The 19,793-nt window shown below is 39.2% G+C and overlaps 3 protein-coding genes across 3 annotated transcripts; 2 read left to right on the top strand and 1 right to left on the bottom strand.

The window, feature by feature from the left end:
• The first annotated feature begins 830 nt into the window (after positions 1-830).
• pane1 (proliferation associated nuclear element) lies at positions 831-5,070 on the top strand. Its single transcript, XM_068727762.1, has 6 exons — positions 831-958; positions 2,024-2,100; positions 2,355-2,453; positions 2,906-2,985; positions 3,118-3,209; positions 3,914-5,070. Exons 1-6 carry the CDS (start codon positions 902-904, stop codon positions 4,061-4,063), a joined length of 555 nt encoding a protein of 184 aa, XP_068583863.1. The 5' UTR covers positions 831-901; the 3' UTR covers positions 4,064-5,070.
• Positions 5,071-6,406: 1,336 nt separating this feature from the next.
• Positions 6,407-8,206, bottom strand: mb (myoglobin). Its single transcript, XM_068727217.1, has 4 exons — positions 8,099-8,206; positions 7,405-7,490; positions 7,004-7,223; positions 6,407-6,875 (listed from the first exon to the last, which is right to left on the bottom strand). The coding sequence occupies exons 2-4, from the start codon at positions 7,485-7,487 to the stop codon at positions 6,735-6,737; spliced, it is 444 nt and encodes a 147-aa protein (XP_068583318.1). The 5' UTR covers positions 7,488-7,490; positions 8,099-8,206; the 3' UTR covers positions 6,407-6,734.
• A 1,226-nt stretch (positions 8,207-9,432) lies between these two features.
• LOC137884908 (serine hydrolase-like protein) lies at positions 9,433-17,290 on the top strand. The gene is made up of 12 exons (XM_068727000.1): positions 9,433-9,607; positions 10,612-10,755; positions 12,839-12,952; positions 13,397-13,438; positions 13,530-13,549; positions 13,665-13,739; positions 15,258-15,367; positions 15,475-15,554; positions 15,677-15,711; positions 15,824-15,900; positions 16,003-16,087; positions 16,771-17,290. The coding sequence occupies exons 1-12, from the start codon at positions 9,550-9,552 to the stop codon at positions 16,912-16,914; spliced, it is 984 nt and encodes a 327-aa protein (XP_068583101.1). The 5' UTR covers positions 9,433-9,549; the 3' UTR covers positions 16,915-17,290.
• The last annotated feature ends 2,503 nt before the right edge of the window (positions 17,291-19,793 follow it).

Raw genomic sequence — 19,793 nt, 5'->3', positions numbered from 1 at the left:
TTGTGCGAAAGAGTTTAGACAAATTAAGCATGTTGTATTGTTTGTGATACAACTTCAGTGTTGAGGTTAGAGCTTGTGTTGGAGCTAGAGCTCCTTTTACCTTCAATGAAGTCCAAAAGGTTAAGGTTTGTATTTTAGCTTTTTTGGTCCTGTCATTTATCAATAGTATAAATGTTAAAGTTGTTTTTGACTATAAAAATCATCCTGGTAAAACCAGAAAATGTATCTCAGTCATTGCAGGATCATGGCTCGGGATGATTTGTGCAGGGTAGAAATAAATGTATATAAAAAAAAAAAAAAAAAACCTGCATTCAAAACTAAGTTAAAAACAAGAAATCATTTCAGAATAATATATATTATAATTATTGATATGTTATTGTGTAAGCATTACTAATGTTGCAGCTTCTAAAGGTGGGGCTAACCTATTTATGTACTTCCGGGTGGCTTAATTTAGGACAAATGCATCATAATGCATTAATTGATTATATATTTGCAATAATATTAATCTGAAAAACTAGCTAGTTAACAAAAAAAGTGAATTGAAATGTACAATATTTGCCTCAAAAAAAGGGTGTAGCCTTAAGTACATAATATGGAGAATATAAAGTATAAGTACCTCAAAATTGTACTTAAGTCCAGTTGCTGTACTCCTTTTTAGCTGAGAGGAGTACCCGCTGCAGATAAATCCTGGATTAGCGATTCAGAAACACCCAGCGTCCTGTAGGTGGCAGAAGAGAGCTGCCTTTGCTGGGTAAAGGTCACTACGTCGACTGCCGATGTAGGGAAAACGTCATGACGTCAGACGCACATTCGGAAAAGAAGCGCGACAAGATAACGCCTGAAACGACCAGAGATTGCATTTGTCTGCTCCATTTATGAAACGGGGAGTGTTTCTATCGGGATGTCGCTGCTGAAGCCGTTCAGTAAGCTGCCTGGTTTGAACTCCGCGAACATCTTGGTGAGTTTGTGGTTCATTAAGCTGGCGTTAAACTAAGCAGCGGGTGCGGTGTTGAGTCAGGTTTAGCTGCTCAGGGTGAGCTAAGAGGAGAGAGGCTAAGTGTTTATAAGTGAGGTAACGTTAGGCTAGCTCAGCCATCATTCAATGGCACCGTTCCTGTGGTCTGTTCTGGAGAGATACCCTGATATAAAGCTATACTTTTATTTAAACAAAGCACATGTAATACCTCGTCTAGTGACGTTGTATCCTGTCTGACTTAATAACGTCCCCATGTTCACAACTCTTCATTTCACAGTGGTGCAAAGTAGATTTACTAGTAGTTCCACTTAATTGCAGTTCAGAGATACTCTTATTGAGCATTCCCATTTTCTGCTTCTTTATACTTCTACTCCACACATGTAACGTTACATTTTGGTGGATATTATTTATTTTTTTACTCCACTGTTACATTAAAATGTTAGCTGTTACTTTGCATATTATTCATACAAAATATAAATCAACTAATACATTGATATATATATTGTAACTATAATTATGTTAGCTCAGCAGTGTATTAAAATAATTATTTCCCCCATTACCAGCTGCAACACTAAAGTGATTAACTCGTTAATTCATCACTGATTATAGTTCAGTGATATCAAACATTGTGAAATTGCGCATAATTCTGCATAATGAGTACTTTTACTTTTAGTACTTTTCTTTAATGCAGTACTTTAACTGGTAATAGAGTATTTTAATGTCATAGTATTGTTACTTTTACTTGAGTATAAGATCATAGTCCTTCCAAGATTATCATAAATTAAAAAAAAAAAATTAAAGTTGCTACATACAAGTACACTATTTGACTAATTTTAACCTTTTTTATGCAATAATGGATAGTTTAACTCTTCAGGACTAATAAATAATTTAAATTAAACTATGTACATAATAACCCATGTTTTTAGACTGTATCTTTAGACTATTTTTTTATGTGTGTGTGTGTGTGTGTGTGTGTGTGTGTGTGTGTGTTATAGTGCACAGTGTTATAGTCCAGTTATGTGCTGACTTGGAGTGTTTGTCTTCCAGCTGGTGGAGAGCGAGGAGCAGTTTCAGCAGAGTTTAGCCGACGCTCTGGTGGAGGAGACCGCGTTCACCGTCAACGTGTGAGTACTGATGTCCTTTATAAACTGCTGAGGTCAGCCGGTACGTTAGAGGATATGGTCATTAGGCACACAACTGGAAACACCATCTGCTATTCCGAGGAACTAGTACCGATACCTGCATAGTGCCATTTTGACACCGGCTTCAGTTGTAGACCTCGTTCCCATCTGTCCTATGTGACGTGACCACAGAATTACCGCCTCTGTTTGCTACATATCAGTGACCACACTCGGCCTTTATTGTACCCATCCATCAGGAGACTGGCCAAGAGTCTGCCTCTGCCCATGGAGAATGAGGAGAGCCGTCCGAGGATAGACCTTGTGGTGTTCATCATCAACCTGACCTCAGAGCTCAGGTATCTTTCAAATCCTTCTTCTTTATTAGTTTGCTCGAATGAAACCCGATGAATTCTACTTGTATGTTGTCCGTAAACAAATTGAGTCTCTCTGTCACAGTTTCTTTCTCTTCAACCACACATTTAAGTGTCACACTTACCCCGTCTGTTATTTAATATATAGAGGAATTTTAACTCGATAGCAATGCATCCACTGCTTTGATAACTCTAGATATTAAAAGGGGCTAAATATTAAATTCAGAGCATATTTAGTGCTCTCAAACTAAAAGCACACATAGACACAGAGGGAAATTGACTTCATTCTCTACTCAGGTGGACATTACTCCACTTCATCTTTACATAGCAAATATATATATTTACTGCCATATCAATGCTCTGTATCAATACCGTATAGAGAACCTTTAAAATATATGATGTAACAGTTTATCGTGTGACCTTTTGTTATTTCACAGTTTCCAGTCGGCAGAAGCTTCCCTGAAGTGTTTGGACCCTGGATATTTCCTCGGGAAAGTCTGCTTCATGGTCACTAATGGTATGGCGACTTATTTGTTTGAGCAAAAGCCATGAAATGGAGAACAAACCGTAAAATGGATACTTCTGTATTGGTAATATCAGGTGTCATCCCTCCCTATGTAGTTAACATGACCCGATCTGTCTGTTGTAGCTCGCAGCGCTGCTGTCCCCGTCGAGCGTCTGGACGTCGCCAGAAAGCTGGCAGCGTCGCTGCACTGCCCCCTGCTGTTCGCAGAGGATCAGGTTTGTATCAACGTTAGTGAGGATAGTTTAAACCTAAGACATCATTTCAGAGACTTATCTGCGTTTAGCACATGTAGCATGTGCATCATGAGGGAAAGACATAGATTTACATACTTTTTTCTATCTATCGCCAAAGTGGAAACGGGTTATCTGTAGGTCTTAAAGTCATTTTTAAAAAAGTCCTTGAATGTAGTTTCTACAACAAAAAGAGACCATAGAAGGTGATGTTGGGTATTAGGGCTGCGACTAAGGATTATTTTCATTATTGATTTCTGTTCTTGATTAATTGTTTTGTCTATAAAATGTCAGAAAATAGTGAGAAATGTGAGAATATCTTGTTTTGTCCGAGCACCAGTCTAAAACCCAGTGATATTTAGTTTACCGCCCTATACAAGAACAATAAGAAGCGGAAGCTCTTACAGCAAGAAAAAACACGTAAAAGATTATTTTATTATAAAAATAGTCAAGTAATTTACTGTGAAATTATGTTTGATCATGGAACCGGCCACACGGTATTAAATTGCGTTCTACGTGGCTTTAAAAAGGTCTCAAATTGAACGTCCCGCATGAACCCTGGGGAAGCCGTTTGTTCATGTTGATTAAATACCGTTTAAATAGTGTTCTGCAGTCAGAGGTCAGAACAGCAAATGTTCTCCGTCTATAGCGTGTTTTTCTGTTTCTCGTCTGATGTTCTTCCCCTCCAGACACCAGACGGCGTGACCAATGCCACAGAGAGGCTGCTGACCATCCTGAAGGTGGCAGCCGGCCTTGTTCCCATGGCTACCGCGCTCTACCTGTCCAACCTGACCCGCAGCACCATGCCCCCGGACATCGAGCAGCCGAGCTTCGATTAACTTTCTCTGGAGGGATGTCTCGTCTCGTGTGTATATTTATTTGCAGTAGTGGACTCTTCCAAATTATATTTTCTTTTTTTTCCATTTCACATTACGTGATTGTGCTTTGGATTTTAGCTGCGGAGGTTTCTGTTCTGTTCCTCCTGATCTGTAAAGAAGAAGACATTGTTGACATGTCCCAGTAGGAAAACGTATGTGAATAAGAACATTTAGAGTAGCTGCTTCAGTGTTCGGGCTCCTGGTACAGGCCCATTTTCACAGCAGCCAACGTGTCATATCAGGGTGAACACAGGTGTGACTGATTTGAAATGAATTATGGTCCCATTCTATTGTCGCAGCCATTCCTGTGAGCCAACATGCACCATACAAGGACTTAATGCAACAGGGCCCTAATTAGTGTTATTAATTACACCTGTGTTCACCCGACTGTGACCCGTCCACATGGCTGCAGAGCCATCGTTAAGGTTATCACTGACACCTGTGCTTTTCCTGCTGTAGCGAGTCCAAAGGCCTCCCTGCAGCGAAAGATCACAAATCTAAGCTCTGTTAGTTTTTGACAGCTGGATGGAGTGTCTTACAGCTACATTAAATGTCCATTTCTTTAACAGCCACATAGATGATTTTAATTGTTTTTGGCTGCATGTGTTTACACTCTGCTTGATTAACACAATGTTGTTTCAATGGTAGCTCCTCTTACCCTAACCAGACGTGTAATCAGCCAGATTTATAAAAAAAACAAACACCTGTGGGTGTGCAGGGCCTTTAGATTATACTGTGCCCTGACATCAACAAATGAAAGACTGCTCGTTCTATATCAGGGCCAATAAGAACCTGATGCTGCACAGCTTCATTCCAAACAGCAGATTATCTCCGTAATGCACAGTGTATATAATTAGAATACAGCACAATATGCTTTTTATGTAAATAATTTGTAGAGCGATGCTTTTGACAGAAAAACTGAGTGTCAACACAATGAAATTACAGATTAAATGTTCCTGTTTGTCACAGATTGGATTTGAGTCTTCTGTCCTCAGTACCAGTAAAATGTGTGACCTCTGTTGGACCAACATTTGGATCAGGCTTCAGAGGGGGGGGGGGGGGGGCAGCAGCAGCAGCAGTGCGTCCTTCAGAGTGTGACCAGAGGCTCTGTGCCGTCTGTCACGTCTGCATGCATGCACTGACGCACGCACACAAACACGCACACACACTATTAATAGTTAGATTATCAACATGGCAATTATCCATCATTCAAACAAACAATGTTAAGGCATCAAGTCAGAAGGAAGGTCAACGATAACACTGAATCCTCCCACCGTCTATTACACATTGAAGTCAACATAAATAGTAATTATTGTCCGGCTAGCCAAAACAAATGCGGTGCTTTGAGCAAAATAATTATTATGGTTTCATTTAGATGTTTAGCAGCATTTGTGAAATTAACATTAGCACTAAATACATGGATGTGGCTTTCGTTTAGCAGGTATTTGTCCATTAATCAAGGTTGGACAACAGGAAAGCTGTAGTTGTAGAGTCACTGGATCAGATGGAGAAAAAGTTTGAAGAGCTGGATCCACCCTCTGGGGATCGTTATGGCAACAGATACATCAGTCTTTAAGTGGTGGACTGACGGTCTGGCTTTGCCCCCCATAAAGCAATGCTGCCAGCGTGGCTGAAGATTTCTTTCATAATGGAAAAAAAATTCTATATTTCTGCAAATTGTCGTGAACATTTTTTGGCTGTTGTCTGACATTTGTCAGATAGACCTGCAGGGGTCATGAGTTAATTGAAGTGTTTCGTGTTTGTGTGTTTGTTTGATTTGTCCTTTTTAAATACTCAACTAATTGACAAAATGAATAGACTTGCACCATCTGTGACCGGGGGTTACAAGCATAGATCAACCTCGCATTCAATGGCTTCATATTATAGTATCACCAAAATGATGAGCATTTTAATGAAGCAGAGGCCATGTCCACATTGCATCTAAATGACTAAAGATAATTCTGTGCACGAGGGTCTCTGGTGACATTGCTGTGTGACGGGTTCAAGTGTTAGTTTTTTTGACTTGTGTGTCTTGTATTTGTTTGTGCGTGTCCAGAACACTTGATGCTAAAGGTTTCAGACTTGACCTGATTCCTATCTGTCAGATGCTGGATTGTCTTTCAGAGTACATGTTTTTAACAAAGACATCAGTCCCCTTGTACTTTATTATTTTCTAATGAGCAGCAATTCATTTTAACAGGACCAATTTACAGCTCTATTACCCTTAACATCAAAGACACAGGAGGTGACAAATAACAGACTCATCAACTTGGAAATGTGACTAAAAATGAATGAGCAGAGTAGTGCCATATAGTTTATTTTATTGGTAATATTTGACAAGGGTTTACAGTTTGTTAGTCAAGAATCCTGGAAGAGAAATTAATTATTTAACAGAAATAAAAAGGTGGTCATAATGAAAGATTACAGTAAAAGATACATTATGTTTCCTATGATCTTTAACTCTATAGTAATATATGAGGCAGTAATTCTAGGTGGTGCTGTAATGAATATCCTTTCATTGCATTTTAGTTGATGTATGGTTACAGAAGATTTTTATTATCTTTAATCTTGCAGGTGGAACATTTTCTTCTCTGTCATCCGACCCTGCTATGACTTTATGTGACTTCCACCGTCAGCCGGTAAAGCCCAGCTGCTTGTAGTCGGCCTCCATGTCAGTGATGACGACGGCCATCACGTTCCTCAGGGCCTGCTGCCCGCCGGCATCCAGCCCTGCCTTCTCTCCCATGACTGTACCAATGACCTCTGCAATCAGCTGAGGAGAAAATCACACAAAGTGTTACTGTGAAATCAGATTGGGGCAACACAAAGAAATGCACGTGGGAGGAAGGATCAAAACCACGATGGACTATCAAGACCCCCCCCTTTGTGCTTCGATCCCACCTTGAAGTTATTGATGGGGATCTTGTGCTTGGTGGCGTGGCTGTTGGCCAGAGGTTTGAGGATGGCGGCGTGGTTGCCTTTGGCCCTCAGCAGCTCACCCAGCTTCTTCAGCACCGTGGCACCGTGGGCAGAAACCCCCGCGTCAGCAGCCAGGTCACCCTGGGCGATGCCGGTAAACTTGGGGAACAGCTTCTGGGTGTCTGGGTGCTCTGTGAATAAACTGTAAACAGACACCAGGGGTTGTAGATACAACGGTCACGTCCTCACACTGGGAAATAAAACGTACGCAAAAATATTACTGGACAGTTGAGTGAATAAATAAAAGCATCCTGCGTTGCATTTTCCCTGCAAACCACCCAACCTAGAGGAAAGAGTAATCTTATCTTGTCAGAGCCACTGACCGGGTCAGAACCAGGCTCCCATAGGCGGCATAGTCGGCCTCAACCGGACCCCAACACTTCAGCACCATGTCAAAGTCAGCCATGATCTGAGGAGATGGAGAAATGGGTCACAAAAACACTGATTTGAAGAATACAAACAGATTCCATCACAGGACATGAAGGAACAATTAGAGAAAAACAAAGTTCCTTTATCACATCAGGTAACACCTTCTCCTGTTTGATTTGATGGCCAGCAGCCAGAAACCATTGCATTCAGGAGTGAGTCATAAATAAGGTGGCTACGTTACCTCGGCTGCCCTCGCCGAGTCTGTAAAGTAACTGTAGCCCTGAATAATTCATGTAAAGTGAAATCAGACGCTCTTTTGGTTCTGATGCTCTGAAAGCTGTCACGTGATAATAAAGAGCATGTAAACAAAACATATCTTCCCTTCAACGCACTACACTTTGTTTTTTGTTTACTATATGAGATGACTGTGTAACTTAAAACTGCTTTAATTCCTCAAAAACAATCTCCATGAGGAAAATGTATCTGCATCTTTAATGTATGATAAATGACCAAGTTTGCCAAATTATAACCAAATTCAGCTTGAACCTAATGTGATTTTCCAGAAACTAGTATCACTTTCATTCCCTGTCAGTATGACCTAAATCAATAAATGTGAATTATTCTAAGATTAAAAAAGACAGTACCTACCTGCAGAGTAGTAAAATATCCTGTGTGATTAAACCAAATTCTTCTTTGCCTGACTTCCCCCCTCCAAGCTGACCTTTTATACTCCCTCCCTCCATCCTGTCACCAAATTATTCCAGACCTCTCATTCATCTACCTCTCTCACCGCACGTCTCTTCAAATGTTGACACCTCCAAACATAATCTGGAAACTTCTGATTCCACATTTGTTTTTAGATTATCGCCAGCAAGGTCACCATGTTTGTGTTTAGGCAAGAAGCTGAAAACTTGGGAGAAAACATACAGATTTCTTTTATTGAATTTTTTTTCTTTTCAATATTGACCCGCTCAATGGGAGATCAGTTTATATGAAGGATGTAGTCATGTTCTGTCTGCCATGTCACATTAAAGTGATCTTCGAACAGTTTAAAGATGTCGTCAGACCCAGCATGAAGTGTTTCGACTGTGCTATAGCTAAAACTAATGTTGTCTAATACAACAACCCTGCAATAAACCCTACTTTTTTATTATGTTATATATTATAATAATATATATGCCTTTTAGTACATGTTAGGGCATGTGAGAGTGTCCCAGCTCTCAGCCACCACTCCTCACTAAAACTATGTAGTGGTTAAAACTGATCTCCAACGCAGCTGTCAATCACTGCTCATGAAGCTTGTGGACTCCGATCAAACTGTCAACAATGGCAGCGCTGTTCAAATATGAATTAAGATTTTGTTAGAGAATTGCTTATGTCTCACCTAAAATGCCCGTGGAAACATATTTTAGTGTTGGTTTAAAGAGTACTGAATGGTTTAGGGCCTAAATACATTTCTGACCTGCTGCAATGTTATGAACCATAAATCTAGAGGAAAGACTTTTAATGTCGCTATTCATTCATATCTTGTACTGCTGTAACTTTTATTTTATGGTTTTAACTCTTTATTCAGTTGTATCTTTTATTGTATTCTACTCTTTTATAGTACCACTTTTATGTATTTGTATAATTCCTTGCATCTTTTTCAATGTTTAAATGCCTTTTTAAGTCTCACTGTATGTTCAACACAGTTTCCTGCACTCTTTCTGTTTTTATCTAACAATCTTAGAGTGCCATGCCCTGCTTCTGTGTGTTCTCTTCTTGCTGTTGTATACAGTATTCTCACAGGACGTGTCAGAAAGCTAGTGAACTGTGAACACTGTGGCAGTAAAAGCCATGGTCAAAGAAAAACCACTGCAGGTTACCGTGCCCCGCCTCTTCTTAAAGATGATTGGTCTAGACACTAACTCCACGCTCGACTATCTACTATACTATCCAATAGTATCTTTAGCTAGCATCACGTGGGCTTTCAGCACCCGGAAATACCGCTGTTGAGCTCGGAAAAGGCTGAAACCGTGTTAAAGTTCCAAGTTTAAAGATATTTTCCCACTCGTATAGGTTTTATTTAAATCGTTTCTTCAGCAGAGGTGTTCTCCAACATGTTGCAGGCTTTGAAGGGTGTCAGACACCTGCATTCCAGTGCGATGAAACAAACAGGTAACCAACATGTCTGTCTGCATGGAGAAACTTAGGCGTGTTTGTTAGCAAACAGACGTTTTTAAAACTATGACTGTTACAGAAAATAGGAAATGTTTTGCATAGTTTTAATAATGTTTGTGTATGAGCTGCAGACTGAGGCAACTTCACCACGGTCCAGTACAAGGTTACAACAAGGTTAATTTAATGTCATAGTTCAACAGGGTTGGGCAACGAAATGCAGTTTGTGATCCCAAAACACACAAAAAAAAACAAAGCAAAAGTAAATTATATTTTGAGGATGAGTTGATGAGTCTCACAGCCAGAAGAAAGAAGCTGCTCAGTCGTTGCCTTTTAATATCCTCTGGGCTCTTTGCAGTCACCTCTTGTCACCCATTTCAGGGATTGTCAGTAGATGACCCGTTATGTTCTGGGCGGTTTGTCCTGGGCCGTGCACAGACCATGTCAGGATGCTTTCTATTGCTCCACTGTAAAAGTTAACAAGAACTTTGCATGGTTGGGTGTCCTTAAGAAAAAAGTTTATTAATGCTCTTTATTGAACACAATAATGATAACACACAGTGAGCACGACTATAGCGAAGAGATGGACAAATACAAGTAAACGTGGACAAGGACTTTATGTTTTCATAAATTTTTCATCACTATGATCCATATGTATCTTACTTAAAAAAGCAGTTCAACTGGGTTAGAAATGAATGTAGGTAGAAGATACTTTGCTTGCAGAATAGTCAGATGTACTAAAAAGAAGAAGAAAGACTGCATTTGTGTTGTGAAGAAAATTAATCAACAATCCTGATATTCAATGATGAATGGATTTAGTGATCTCTTAAGTAAAATTGCAAAACATCCGGTGGTTCCAACTTCTCAAAAGGAGAGTGTCTGCTTCATTTCCCTGTCTTATACTATTGGAAATTGAATATCTTTTTGTTTGGACTGTCGGTTGAACATATAAAGAGGTTTCAGCTTGTCATAAGCATAACTAAACAAGAGTGTTTCATGTCCAGTTTCAGAGCTCTCTATACCAGTACCATGGGGAGAGATCAGAGGGAAAGTCTGGGGTCCTGATCACGGTCGTCCTGTGCTGTGCCTGCACGGCTGGGCTGATAACTGTGGCACGTTCAACACTCTCATTCCCCTTCTACCCAAAGGTAATTGTTGTTCATGTAAAACGTACTCGCATTATATATGTATATATATATATATATATATATATATTTATATGCAACATCTGTCAATCAATTCCTGCTGCCACTCACAGTGTAAACACCGAAGAAACAAGTTATACCTTTTGGGAAATTATGGGTATATTCCAAGTCTTATTTGTCATTTCCTCGCTCCTCGCTTGAACCGGACGTTGTTCTGCTCCGCCATATTGACGGCCGTCCCAAAGCTCGTATTTCTGCTTTGAGGAGCGAAGAGGGATCTCTGAGGAGCCATGAGCGAGGACGCACTAGAACAGCCTTTCAGGGAGTGTTTTAGTGGCTGACACGCCCCCTCATTGTTCATCAGTTATGTGATTGGACGCTGCAGCTGATCGGCCTGATCTGATTTTAGTAAATATCACTGGAGTTTCATACATGACGGAAGACAGATCAGATTAAACTCAAGCTTTATATTTGATTAGTTTTCTGATTCACCATCTGGTTAAAATATATGTTCATTGGAGGTCTGAACAACAGAAGGACCACAAACAACTTTCTTCATTTACTATTATTATAATGGATACAATTAAAGTCAGAGAGAGAGACGAAACACTTTTTACATCATGTCATAATTTTAGTCATGTGAGCCTGATAATTCCTGCCGAAACATTGAGCCTAATAAATTAATTCCAGTGTTCAAGAGAAACCATAATTATATTCTTAGTTATTTAATAATGACTTCACGATCAGAATTTCAAAACATACAGACGCAAATAATTAATAAACAAGACAAATGCATTCCACTGCTAGAAATCGATCATGCGCTTATAAACAGGACACAGAACACAGAAGATATACTCAATGCAGTTTGTTAAACAGGTACCAGACTACAGAGATAAAACACCTCCACTCTGGCAGTGATGATTACTGTGTCTTTATTAGTATTATTAGTTACTATTATTAAGTAGAGTGATCATGTGTGCAGACACAAACTCCTCAAAAGTCTTTCCAGCTGTTAAAGCCGACTGACAGCTGATCCAGCTGTGATCAGCTGTGATCCAGCTGTGATCAGCGGCCGCTGTCATCAGAAACAGTCGTTGCTTCACGTGGCGCTTCAGAGGAAAGGATGTCTCATTTCTCTCAAAACATATTTCCTTGTTTCCTCTCTCCTCGTATGGTTTCCTTCCGTCTCTCCATGCATCCCTGGTGGGAGGAGCTAAGACGCAAGGAAAAGCAAGTGAGGGAAACGGGGATGCAATTAAGAGACTTGGGATGTCCCCTTTATTTTCTGAATTAGGGCTGTCTTTTACAAAGTCATCCAGCTCAGACAGGTTTATGGTGTTTGGTTAATTACATCAAAGTGTGACCTTTAGCAAATCAGTGTAATGTATAGATTTTGCATGATGGGTGGTCAACACTGTTTCCTCACAATAAGAAGCTCACTGGTGCTTTGGGGACTTGTATTTGGGCATTTTTCATACATTATGGGCATATTATTCTGTCAAATCCAGTTATAACTTTCTAAAATATTGAACCTTCTCCGTAGCTTAGTAAAAGTCTGATTGGGACATTAGTGTGTATGCATCAGAAGGTTCAGAGCGAGAGTGGACTGGAGTTTTAAAATCTTCATTAATAATCATCTCTAACTTGCTCTATTTTCCGCAATGTTCACTCTTCGTGTATCATTTTAGGTCAACGTGAAGAGAAATGTGTGCTCTGTCATACACTGTAGCTATGGAAGCAAACAGACTCACACATTTGGCCCCGTAAGCCTCAAAGTGACAGCAGTGCCCAGGAGCTGCTGGGGCCACAGCGTTTGTTTGAAAAGAAAATACGTCAATTTTAATGTCACTCATTAAAAACACGTTTTTCGACAGAGAAGCAAAGAAGCCCTCCGATTTGACTAACTTTCCTCCTGACTAAACACTCTCCTGATAATTGAGCTTGGTTACTTTTCTTTTCTAATTCCATACCCATATTTGCTTCATAAAAAAAAATGTTTTAGTCTAATACAGGTAATTGTTTGCTTAAAGAGATATGCGACAGTCGCTTGGTGAGACTCAGCTCTCCTCCTTGTCCGTCCTCTCAGAGTGCAGATACGTGGCGGTGGATCTGGCGGGTCACGGCTTGTCGTCTCATCGTCATCCCGGAGTCTTCTACTCTTTTCCTGAGTATGTGATGGACGTGCGCAGAGTCGTTGAAGGTGAGTGAGTTCACGAAATTGTAGAACACGTCACCCCACAAATTCAGTGTTCCCTGGGTCTGGGTGGTGATTCATTATTAGTGATCGTTAACTTTCAATGGAAACATATCTCTATTATATGAACATGTGAACCAAAAGGAAGGATTCCAAGTATATTTTTATTATAAACAGTTTTTTGGTTATTGAATGGTCTTTCCTTTACAAACTTGAAGAGTTTTGTTCACAGTTATTTTTTTATAGCAGATGACAAAAATGACAACCAATACGCCTTTACCCTCTGAGGAAGGGTTACTATTGTGACATATTCTAATACTACCACCCAGCTCTAGTGCATCTGTATTGCAGAAACCACAGCAGTGACGTTGTCTCTCAACTAATAAGAGCCTGAGTGTTCTGTGGTGAGATACTGAACCTGGTTGATGATCTGTGAAATGATTCCCACAGCTCTGCACTGGAGCCACTTCTCCATCATAGGCCACAGTATGGGTGAGTGCAGCTTAACAGCAGAATGGGAGCATTTGAAATGTTCATGTTAAGTTATATTTACAGTATAAAAAATATATATTTTTTATTTCAGGTGGTAACGTTGCTGGAATGGTAAGTGACAGTGTCATGGCATGCTACTGTTTGCACACTACACGTATACTGACTCTGTAGAGAGTATTTTGCTGTACCGTGTGGTATTTAGTCCCTGTTGTTGTGTTTTCCACAGTTCAGTGCACTGTATCCTGAGATGGTGGATTCTGTCGTACTGCTGGACTCTTATGGATTCTTACCTGTAGATCAGGTACTTTCAGTTATTACACTTCGGTTTCCTCAAAGCTGTAATTTGTTGCTTAGTTAAGAGTGAGGGAAAATACAATGGACTTCCTCGGTCCTCCCACATGTTGAGAATGCATTGTTACAGTCTTTTACTGTTGATGTAATTATTAACTTCAAATATTTTTATTTTATTTCACATTTATCACCAAACTATCTGTTCAGCTACCAGTCACAAAAACCTGAAGCCGAGCACGGACAGATTTAACAGAAGTGGACATTTCTTTTTGTTATTTGAACAGGGTGAATGCACAAAGAATATTAACGTTGTATATAATATGGAGAGATTTAATGTACCAGGTCTTAGCAGATTGTCATTTTCCGCCCGTAGAATAGTGAAATAGTGAGCAAAGAAGTTTGCTGTTTGAGTATCCAATGTCTCGTCAGGTGGAAGAAAGTTTTAAAATGTGTAGATGTTTTTAAGTTCTGTTGGGAGATTATTTCATTGTTTTATGACGATAAAAGAGAAGGATGACTTGCCAAGGGAGGTCTTGTGTTTTGGAATTTTGCATTCCCCCCTTTTAGTGATTAATCGATCTATTCATTTTATACCGCGTATCCAGGTTGCATTCTCTTAATTGATTATGTCATTGTTAATTATTGTTATATACGGCAAAGAATTACAGAAAATGATCAACAATTCTAGGTCATATCATCCACGCCGGCTTTCCATCATGCTTTGCCTCGTATGATCAGGAAACGGGTATTAAATATCTTATTAAAAAAGTCTTAAATTTAACTAGCAGAAACTCTGGCACCACTCCACTAAACATGCAGAGCAGCTACGGAGGAGAAGGAAAGACGAGTTACTCAGAGTTCAAATGTGTTGTTGAAATAACATCACACTATTTCCCCTTCCCTCTGGAACTCCCTCCCCCGACACCTCAGACATTATCTGTCACTCGCCACTTTCAAAACTGCACTGAAAACTCATCTATTTAAATCTACTTTTAACCTGTAAAGTCAGTTATGTATGCTTTCTTTTTCTTTTTTTCATGTTGTTCTTTACTGTTATGATCATCTATCATCTATTTTGTTCTTATTATAATTGCTTTTATTGTTTCTGTTTTTACCATGTAAAGTGTCTTTGAGTGCCTTTTTTAAAGCGCTATATAAATAAAATGTATTATTATTATTATTATTATTATTATTATTATTATCGGAGCGCCCTCTAGGAGAGAACAACGTCCATCGTGCCCCCCAGATATTCTGAGTTTGAGACTCTTGTCTAATGTCTAACCCAATGTCTAATGAATTCTAGATTGTGAGTAAATGGAAAATAATATACAGGTTATTTTGAAAGGCATTGCATTTAAAAAAAAAAAAAAAATTGTTCACCATTGTCATTAAATCTGACACAGTTTTGTCCTTTGGGTCGGTGCTTAGCATTCATATACTGTAATTGCCTCACTCCATAATATTTCTCTGTGAAGAGCCGCGCTGTCCCGCATCACTGACGTCTTTTTTTTTCTTCTTTTTCTTACAGAAAGAAATGTTTAAAGTGATGAGGCAGGGGATGGATGAGATGTTCCAGTTTGAAAAGCAGTCAGAGGAGAAGAAGAGAAGAGTTTACACTTATGAAAACGCAGTAGAAAGGTGTTACATCTTTCCTCTTCATGTTGTTTTAAATGGACTACTGAACGTCCGATCATCCAGTCATGGTTGTACAAGTGTTTTCTTAAAGCCTTTTTATTTTCTTCCAGGCTGTCGGCTGCAAACCCGACTCTGTCTGAGCGGTCAGTGCACATCCTTTTAGAGCGAGGTCTAGTTCAAGTTGAAGGAGGTACGTCTTCACATCCCTCCTCTGGAATGTTTGTTATGGGCGCTCATCTTGGAACAAACTTAATTTACTTTGAATGAGTTTTTATTCCCATGCTGATAATAGAATGTATTTATCTCTTGCAGGTATGGCGTTTACCCGAGACCTTCGTATTAATCTGGTAGGTTTTTGCTGAACTGCACCACTGCACTTTATTCTTTTTATCTGTCCCACGGGTGTCGCCCTCAAAATCCATGTGCAGCATTGTATTGTTTTGTCTTTTTTGTTTTCAGAAAAATATAGTGCGCATCAGTTTGGAGCAAAGTCTGGAGTTGCAGTCTGAGATAAAAGCCCCAATTCTAGTTGTTCTGTAAGTAATTCCTCCACCCCAGATTCTTTATCACATGTGCTAATCTCAGTGCAATACTAGGAAACATACATGCTATCTTCTCTTTCTTCTTTGTCTTTCCAGAGCAGAGGACGGCTTTGAGAAATTATTTGTTGGACACAATAAGAAATCCGCATCAACGATTGTCCAGGCCTACAGGGACAGAAAAGTGAGTGTATTTTTACAGCGTGTTTGTGTAAGTAAGGTACGCTTGCATCTTTGTGTTTATTTTTAGCTGTTAAGCCTGTGTGTGTAATTGTGCTTACAGTAGACAGACAGACAGATGCAAAAGTCGCTGCGTAGTTCGACCTCAATATCTCAGAGAACATATCCTCATAGTCGCTCATAGTGAATCATCACCTGAATCTGCGGCTTTTATAGAGTCTTTCAGCTCATTGTTTAGCTGTTGCAACTGTTCTGGATCACCATGCATGGTTCATAGTGTCGCTTTCAGCTGCAGCAGGCAGTTTATAATAAGAATGCTCTAAAAACCCAGTGAACACTACCTGCACCAAATGACAAACACAGTCAGAGAGTAGCTGGTGAACATAGCGGAGCATTTAGCAGCTATAGAGAGATATTTCCCTCAGGAGTTGGTGGAGACCAAAATCAGAGCTAAAAGAGAGAGAACATTGGACTTGGATTGATCATCTGACCCGAAACACGACTCCAAATGAATGCTAATGTTGCTCCATTACTGCTTGATGTGTAAATATCCAACTGTTTGATGACCTGTTCACCACATCAACAACGTTGGGTTTCTGCTGCCCCCAGGTGGTCAGAAGAAAACAGTTGCAGGTTAAACTGTGACACTCAAATCCCTCGTTTAATATTCCCGTCTCTTTCTTTCAGCACACGTTGGTGACCGTACCAGGCGATCATCACGTCCACCTGAATGACCCTGAAGTCGTTGCTCCACTTGTGTCTGACTTCCTGCAGACCAAAGTGTTGACACAGCCAGCCAGACCAGCCGATGAACACACCTCGAAGATATAGCGAACACCAAAACGCCACGTTACGCTGCTGATTTGAAATATTTTTTTTAAAAATGTGTTTGTATTCATACTGTGCTGTTAACACTCACCTTGGTGCTTTAACTTGGACTCCTAAATGATTTTATGTATTTTAATAGATATTGACGGAGTGCTGACAGAGCAGTGTGCATGCATTTAAACAGAAATGATACTTCTGTAACACAGCACTTTAATTATCAGGGACAATTTGAACAGTGAATAGTAACAGTTGAACCCATGTTTGGCTGATGATGGCATGGTACAGTACGAGATGATCTTCTTAACAGTACTCCATCTATTCATCACTGTCGGACTCATGATGGACAGTTCAAATATTCAAATAAAAGGATCAAAATCAATGCAGCAGAAGCAGAGTTATCGTCTTTTATATTCCATGCATTCTTCTCCCTTGTCAAAACTGGGCGCCTACATTACCCACAATGCAACTCAACAACAGACAGTACTTTTTGTGGAATGCTAACTTTGCCAGTAGAACTGATAGAGATGACGATGGAGGGAATTTAGTCAATTGAAGGTGTCATGAACTAAAGTGTTAGATGGGTACATTTTAAAGGTGCAGTGTGATGGATTTGGCAACATACCGGTGAGGTTGCAGATTGCAACCAACTGAAACTCCTCCCATGTGCCAATCCTGTAGGAGAACTACAGTGGCCAAAGTGATGTGTAAATGTTTCAATCTAGAGCCAGTGCCAGCTCATTTTAAAGTAACGAAAACACAACCGTTATTTTCAGGTGATTATACACTAAAGAAAACATACTCGATGGGAAAGTGCATCAATTAAAATACATACAGTTGCACTCAAAATTATTCAACCCCCATTGAAAATTAGAACTTTCAGCTGTTTTCAATAAACAACTCAAACAAGGACGATTTAAATAGCTCAATATTACTGATGTTACAAGTGGTTTCTCCAAAATTCAACACAAAATGCCACTTTTAATCAAAATTATTCAACCCCTTTATATCAAGCATCTTTAGTACTTAGTAGAGCACCCTTATGCTGATGCTGTGCTTGAGATAAAACACATTGAATACCTGGACTGGCAGTGGCGTTTGATTGGATATTAGAAACATGGGTAAGTCAAGTTGAACTCTTTTCTCAGCCCGGTATCTTCCTGCTGCCCTGCAGTACAGACTGCTGAGTATCAGCAGACAACAGTTCTATCACCTTGTAGCTTCTGCCTTTGAAGATTGTTTGAAATGCACTGTGGCGGGCCAGGTATCTTAGAAGTCTGCTGCCTGCTGTTAATATTTTAGCAGTTGCACAGTTTCTCTGAAGTGTGTGTTTGTGTGTGCGTCCTCGTATTTAATCCCTAAAATCAGTGAGCTGTGGGAAGAAAGAGTACCCGTGAGTGCCACGGTGGGAGCAGAGGGTGGACATTACTCCACTTCATCTTTACATAGCAAATATATATTTACTGCTATGTTAATGCACTGAATACCATATAGAGCAGGGATTCTTAACCTTTTTGACCTCGGGGCCCAACTTTTCAAGTACAAAGTGGCCCGGGGCCAATTCAAATATTAACACTGTATTGGTTTAACTAATTGATCTCACTCTTGGTTTGATTTGTATTCAATAACAAATTCACTTACAGTTTAACAAGCAAAAACCTTGTCAAATAAATGGTATGATACAATGTGATCATCACATTTATTTATCATGTGTATGTAAACCTGCATACAACAAGACACCCAACAGGCTAACAATTCATGGAACAAATCAAGGTAATACTTGGGCTCAAGTCAGGCTTATTAACACAAAAATAACTAATAATTAGGTTTTACTACAGAAAAAAAGGAGGGACTCTCAAAAAAATGGAGAAAAAAATGGAAATTTGATAAATATGTGGTAATAAAATACATTCAAAATAATACGTTTCAAATTAAATAAACTATAAATAGAATTGAAATAAAGTGCAAATGAAAATATAGCCTTATAATCTGCGAATTATATGCTTCAGCAGTCTTCATTTTTGCATGGCAGAACCAGAAGTTGTTCTTCATATCTGTGACAAATAACAATAACAACAGTCACAACAGTCCACACACTGGGCTCTCGGCTCTGCCTCGTTACCTCCGTTCACAAAGCCGTACTTAATGAAGTCAGGATTGTAAATTTAGACTTTTCGGGGGGTTTGTCACCACTTTCGTCTTCATTTTTTTGTTTTAAATTAGTGCTGGGCAAAGATTAACATTTTAATCGCGATTAATCGCATGATTTTCTGCGATTAAAGGCATTGTTATGCGCAATGTTCAATAATGAATTCAAAAGTAGTGTATTGTGCACTTTTATTTTAAAAGTACTGCTATATGAACAAAAGTGCAATAACATTTGGTTTGCAAACACTTTAAACAAATCAGGTTCTTTTTAACAGCAGTATTCCTTTACACAGTAGCAGTTAAAATACAGTTAAAATGATTCTGATCATAGATATTCAGCCGGTGTTCACAATTTAATTTTCATGTGTAATAGATGCAATTTGAAATACACACCTTGAAAACTGCAAACCTATCTGTCATGTTTTTTTATGTTTGTTAAATTCTCAGTAGGATAACTAAATGATATGCGTATTATACATATTCCAAACAAAACAACTTTAAAAAATCTAAAAAAATAATTTAAATTAATCATTTCTTTTTTGCTTTTTTTGGTCAGACACATATGCAACGCTGAGTACCATGTAATATGTGTGGTATTTGCAGTGGTTGGCCATCAGGGCCAGCTAAGCCTTCTCTGCTGGCCTAAACAGAATCACAAAGTTATAGCTTATAGTTATTTTATAATTTAATAAGTTCTCACACCACAAGTATTATAATTTTTTTCCCATTAGCTTATT

Source organism: Cebidichthys violaceus, unplaced genomic scaffold (assembly GCF_023349555.1).
Source record: "Cebidichthys violaceus isolate CVI_PGR_0920_01 unplaced genomic scaffold, fCebVio1.0.p SCAF_4, whole genome shotgun sequence".
Taxonomy (NCBI): domain Eukaryota; kingdom Metazoa; phylum Chordata; class Actinopteri; order Perciformes; family Stichaeidae; genus Cebidichthys; species Cebidichthys violaceus.
This window is presented reverse-complemented; position numbering and strand designations above follow the sequence as displayed.

What these genes read in the sequence shown, in the direction of transcription:
- pane1 (XM_068727762.1), top strand. Translation starts at nt 902, where the DNA reads ATGTCGCTGCTGAAGCCGTTCAGTAAGCTGCCTGGTTTGAACTCCGCG. An exon ending in ACCGCGTTCACCGTCAACGT is followed by an intron (nt 2,101 to 2,354) that starts GTGAGTACTGAT and finishes CCCATCCATCAG; the next exon opens with GAGACTGGCCAAGAGTCTGC. An exon ending in TGCTGTTCGCAGAGGATCAG is followed by an intron (nt 3,210 to 3,913) that starts GTTTGTATCAAC and finishes CTTCCCCTCCAG; the next exon opens with ACACCAGACGGCGTGACCAA.
- mb (XM_068727217.1), bottom strand. Translation starts at nt 7,487, where the DNA reads ATGGCTGACTTTGACATGGTGCTGAAGTGTTGGGGTCCGGTTGAGGCC. An exon ending in GGGAGCCTGGTTCTGACCCG is followed by an intron (nt 7,224 to 7,404) that starts GTCAGTGGCTCT and finishes GTCTGTTTACAG; the next exon opens with TTTATTCACAGAGCACCCAG. An exon ending in TCCCCATCAATAACTTCAAG is followed by an intron (nt 6,876 to 7,003) that starts GTGGGATCGAAG and finishes TTTTCTCCTCAG; the next exon opens with CTGATTGCAGAGGTCATTGG.
- LOC137884908 (XM_068727000.1), top strand. Translation starts at nt 9,550, where the DNA reads ATGTTGCAGGCTTTGAAGGGTGTCAGACACCTGCATTCCAGTGCGATG. An exon ending in GTGGTAACGTTGCTGGAATG is followed by an intron (nt 13,550 to 13,664) that starts GTAAGTGACAGT and finishes TGTTTTCCACAG; the next exon opens with TTCAGTGCACTGTATCCTGA. An exon ending in GATTCTTACCTGTAGATCAG is followed by an intron (nt 13,740 to 15,257) that starts GTACTTTCAGTT and finishes TTTTTCTTACAG; the next exon opens with AAAGAAATGTTTAAAGTGAT.